Source organism: Quercus suber, unplaced genomic scaffold, assembly GCF_002906115.3.
Source record: "Quercus suber isolate HL8 unplaced genomic scaffold, Cork oak 2.0 scaffold_447, whole genome shotgun sequence".
NCBI classification, from domain to species: Eukaryota; Viridiplantae; Streptophyta; class Magnoliopsida; order Fagales; family Fagaceae; genus Quercus; species Quercus suber.
In genome coordinates this window covers 1-5,349 of record NW_027069898.1, presented here as the reverse complement: position 1 = coordinate 5,349, position 5,349 = coordinate 1, and the positions used below count along the sequence as shown (strand labels likewise).

The following is a 5,349-nucleotide window of genomic DNA, read 5'->3' as shown; positions in this document are numbered from 1 at the left end:
ATGTGTGATTAGGTTTGTCCCTATAATTGTTCTTTAGGAATTATAGGTAGGTATTTGAACAATTAACACAAACAAAGGCTCATCAGAATTCAGTAAGATAATAGGTATGAAGCTGTCATTGACCTTAAAATTCTCAAAGAGCGACAAGTAAGCAAACCCTGTTCCGCAACCCATAATAACTCAATAGAATATTTATTTAAGAAAGTAGAAATAGTTTTTTAAAAATATAGAAAATTTTGCAAAAACAGATATCAGTTCTCTTGATACATTTTAACATTAATCTATGTAAAACAAAACAAACCAATAAATCAGCAAATTTGAAGATTTAAAACCATTCGCCTTTAGCATTCCAAAGTTAAATGACAGGGATCAATTCAAAACTTGAAATGAACTCTAAAGGTGTTGTCTAACCCCCACGAACAGTTACATATTAGCTAGTAGGAATAAGACTATGAAAGGCCACTCGACAGTACATAGGTTCTATAGATAACAAATCACATGAACATGATATTTCAGAAACCAGCGATACTTGTTTACACAAGACCAGACCCGCCAGGGAGGCAGGAGGTGGTAAACACTTGTCCAAGATGAATAATAGACTCCACGGAAAAACTTGGAAATTAAGACCGTAATTAGCCAAGTTTACCATCTCACAAACTATAAACAATTCACTTAAGTAAAGAAGGGATGAAGGGAGGAACTCCCTGTCGCAAGGGCTACGATTTGTATTCAGCAGGCACGGCTCTTAATGACATCAAGACCCATCTCAGTTGGATCGGTTGCTTGCAACTCAATCTGAATTCCATCAAGCTCTCTCTTAAATCTATCCTTGGAGCTTGCATAAATCATCTTGCTTCTAACCCTTGCCGTATCAGGAGACCTTCATAGAACAGGAAAGGAATTAGAACATACAACCACCAAGAACATGGTATCAAAGATCAAGTAAAGACGGATCATAGTTACCACGCAATGAAGAAAATCCTGCTCTTTTGGCAATTCTCTTCAGTGACAAAATCAAAATCGTAGACAGCATAACGACACTCCTCAGCGGGAAGGCTTGCAGTGAAATCCTCATAACTTTGATTTGGCTCACCAACCTTCTCCACAACAACTTGCTTTTGCTTCTCCTCAATCTTGTAAACAATGAAGCGATAGGTCCTTTTTGCCTTAAGCTCCAAAAACTTCAGCTTGCAGTCATCATGCACTGCCATACCCGAAGCTGCGTTGGCCTGAGGAATCGCATGCACATCATAGAGATAAAATACTTGACATAATTCCGTAACTCGGTAAGACCCACATAAGATACGCAGAATACTGACATAAGTAGCATTCCCAAATATTGAAAACATCGAGATATTAAATTCTATTACCCTACATTTGATTGCTGGAATGACAGAGAAAGAAAGATAATAGACAAGAATAAGATCACGATGATTAAAAAGATTCTAGTCTAATTTGATCCATCCTTTCTTTCTTGAAAGAAAGGAACTATGGACTGCAGAAAATAAATTGTAAATCAGTGTAAAATTCTAACAAACTAATCCATAGCTGACCCCAAAATTTTGGGACTAAGGCTTTGTTTTTGTAAAATTCTAACAAACAAAATTCGGCCTTCTTTATCCTCAAACATTTCTGCTTAAGGTAGATAGTGCCCGTTTGGTTACTGCGTTCCGGTTCGGTTCAAAACTGAAAATATATTCATATTATAGAAATATGAAATTCAAATCAAACAAGCATACACTTCCATAGCCATCACTAAAATAATCTTAAAATAATAATAAAAGTAAAAATTAACACGCAATGCAAAGTCAGAACCGTCCGCTTTCAATGGATAACGCACATTCACTACATCCAAAACCAGCACACACACATATACAAAAAAAAAAAATATCTAGAGTAAAAAAGAAAATCTAAACAGAAAGCACAGCAAAGCAAGCAAGATCCATTGGCGATCCATTGACTAAGGACAGTAGATCCATACAATTTACAATCACTCAAATTTTGAGAGAAATCATTGATCAGAAACTTTAAAAAAACAAAAAAAAACAAAAAACAAAAAAACAAAACAAAACAAAAAACAAAAAAGAATAGTCCGCTACAGAAATCGCGAATCGTATACTAAACATCGGAACGAAAATCAGATCTGCTAGCAAACGAAGTACAACAAAACGGTTAAGGAGCTACAAATCCACACAGATTTCTAGAATTCCAGTCAATTTTTAGTTCAAACAATCAGATCGAGCACAGATTTTGCATTTTCTCCTAGGCAAAAAATATAATATAATATGAAGAAACAAAAGAATAAAATAATTGTATTATTACTTGCTTATTCCATTGTGTACAATTCTGATTAAATAGAGAAACCCTAAAACTTATAATAGGAATACAATAATAGAAATAGGGAATCAAATAATCTCTAATTACTCAGTTTCCTTCTCTGAATATTTCCTTCACCTTCACGCTCAAGATTATACCATATATAGCTTTCCACACATACCATACATAGAATCTGTCAACACTCACCCTTAAACTGAGGCATAGATATCTCTCATGCCTAGCTTGTCTAGAATTCTATGGAAGTGATTAGTTGCTGTCCCCTTTGTCATGATGTTTGCGAGTTGATCTCCAGGTTTTACATATGGAGTACAAATGATGCCTTTGCGCAGTTTCTCCTTGACAAAGTTTCTATCAATTTCAATATGTTTTGTTTGATCTTGTACAACTGGATTATGAGCAATATTGCTGCTTTATTGTCACAAAACAGCTTGATGGGATCCTTACTGTCATATCCAAGCTCCCTCAATAATATCTTCATCCATAATATCTCACATAGCCCATGGGCCATTGCTCTAAACTTAGCCTTTGCACTGGATCTTGCAACCACTGATTGTTTCTTATTCCATCAAGTAACCAAGTTACCTCCAACACATAGACAATATCCAGAAGTGGAGCATCGGTCTATGATTGAACCTGCCCAATCAGCATATGTATAGGCTTCTATCTTCAAATGATCATGTCGAGCAAATAGTACTCCTTTACCCGATGAGGATTTCAAGTAACGGAGAATTCTATGAACAGCTTTCATATGTGTCTCTCGTGGCAAATGCATAAACTGACTTACCACACTTACTGCATGAGCGATATCTGATCTAGTGTGTGATAAGTAGATTAGTCTACCAACTAGTTGCTGGTATTTGCCTTTTTCTTTTCCATTTGCTCTTTGACTCCAGCCAAAGCCTCTCTCTCTCTATGATGAATATGATGAGGAAAAAAAAGTATTTAAACTTATATATTATCAATTATCACTATTACATTTGATAAATTTGAGTATAGATGTTATAAATATATTTTTATTTGATTTATTTGGTTAGTTTTGTCAAGTATTTTAGCATAAGTGATAATTAAAGTAGTCATTAGTTGCATATGTTCTAATTTTATAATAAATATATCATTTAAATATGTATATATACATATATATATATATATATATATTTTTTGTTTTTTATAAATTATACACTATTTGTGTATCTTGTGATACACAATACATAAAAATGAAAAAATGATTTACAATAAGATTCATGTTTTGAAAACTATGATTTAAACTATGATGCATTTACAAATAAATGTGAAGAAATATGTTAGGTTATTATAAGCAAGGCGAAGCAAGTATATTTGGTGATATTAAACGAATATATTCATCTATGTAAGGATGTGTAGCAATATTTAAGATAAATAGAAACATGTCAGAGCGGCAAATAACCCATCTTTCTCTCTTGGTTGAAGCAATTTTGAGGCACATGCAATAAGTCAAGCCCCAAGGATCTACACTAGCAAGTGTGAATGTATCTTAGCCCCTGCCACCTCAGTGATATAAAAAGTGGGAAAATACAACATTGAAGAAATTAAGTGAAATAAAGGAGATGACAAGAGATTGGTGAGAGAGGAAGAGAAAGGGCATTCGGAGAGTGCTGCTAAGTTTGAGTAACGAGAATCAATTTGGAGACACTTTAGACCTGCTGAATTAGAGAATATGGATGTTTGGATCTCTCTGAGTGAAGTTGGCGCTGAGGTTTCTACTACAACTTTGGTGTTTTTGCTATTGCTGTAGGATGCTTTGTTTAAAGCATTCCCAGCAGAATGTCTTTTCTCCTTTTGCTCCCATGCTCTTTTGAAGCTCCAAAACTCAAAGAGATAACTTGTGAATATAGGTCTGAGAGAGTGAATTTTCAGGTGTTGGGAAATGGGCTGCAGGTGATTTCAAGGTAGTTTTGCAGGTGGCAGTTGGCTTGGTCCTTGGGCAGTGAAATTTGCAACCCAACCCATTTGCCAGGTCAATGATTCCGTACTACTACAGATGCCTTTCCACAGCCAAGAGCCAATTTTGGTTTTGGGAGCTTCAAGAAATAACTTTTTTAATTCAAAAGTCTTTTGCTTTTTTTCTTTTTGGTTAATTGAATGCATAAGGCTTCTAAATTGATTAGAAAAGAGAAGAAATTATTTCCTTTTAGAAATTTCATGGACCAAATCCAATATTTTAAAACTTGAAGGACCAAAATCAAACTTACACCTAGTTTCTAGGACTAAAACTATAATTTACCATTTAAAGAAAATAGTAATTTTGATTGCCTCTAAGTTGCATTTCAATCCCTAACTGGTTCATTTACTTAGTAACGTTATGCATCTATGGATTTCCAAGTGTAGTTAACGACATGGACAAGAATGACATTATGATTTATGGGAAACATGTCAAATTATTTTTTATTTTTTTCTGCAATGTAAATTAGTACTGAACATGCATTGATTACATGGACCATGTAACATCCTTGCTATGTTATGTTTGCAGTGATTTGTCTTACAATTACTTGGTGGGAAGCAGTTTACCTTCTTGGGTCAACCAACCAAATTTACAACTGTATGTTTGTTATTGTTTACTTCATTGTTAGGTTATGGAATTTGAAAGTTTTCTATATACATAGTTTATTTTCCCAATTTCCAATATCCAATATCCTATAACCTACAACTCTTGACTATTTATTTCCCAAGAAATCATACAAATTCTTGAATTTTGAACATGGGTTTCCATTCTCTTTCACTAATGATGAAACTGTATACTTTGCAGTAATTTAGTTGCCAACAACTTCACGCTAGAAAACAGCAGGTAAATCTATCTATGCTATATGTAAATGATTGAATTTGTTGGAATGATATATGTATCTCATACATATCACTCACAGACGCACTGCTGAATAAAAACCAAGATCTGCTTGTAGTTTTGCGCAAAGTGACAATTTTACATGGATCTTCAATGCTAGATAAAAAACACATACCTTTGATACTTCCAAACTGGAA

General features: G+C 34.2%; 1 protein-coding gene across 1 annotated transcript; it reads right to left on the bottom strand.

Annotated features, from left to right (window-relative positions):
* Window positions 1-316: 316 nt before the first annotated feature.
* On the bottom strand, window positions 317-1,229 carry LOC111989511 (actin-depolymerizing factor 2; the record flags this gene model as incomplete). The annotated part of the gene is given in 2 exon segments (XM_065762196.1): window positions 317-880; window positions 964-1,229. Coding segments are annotated over 2 exon segments (417 nt in total), but the record flags the coding sequence as incomplete, so codon positions are not given.
* Between the last annotated feature and the right edge of the window lie 4,120 nt (window positions 1,230-5,349).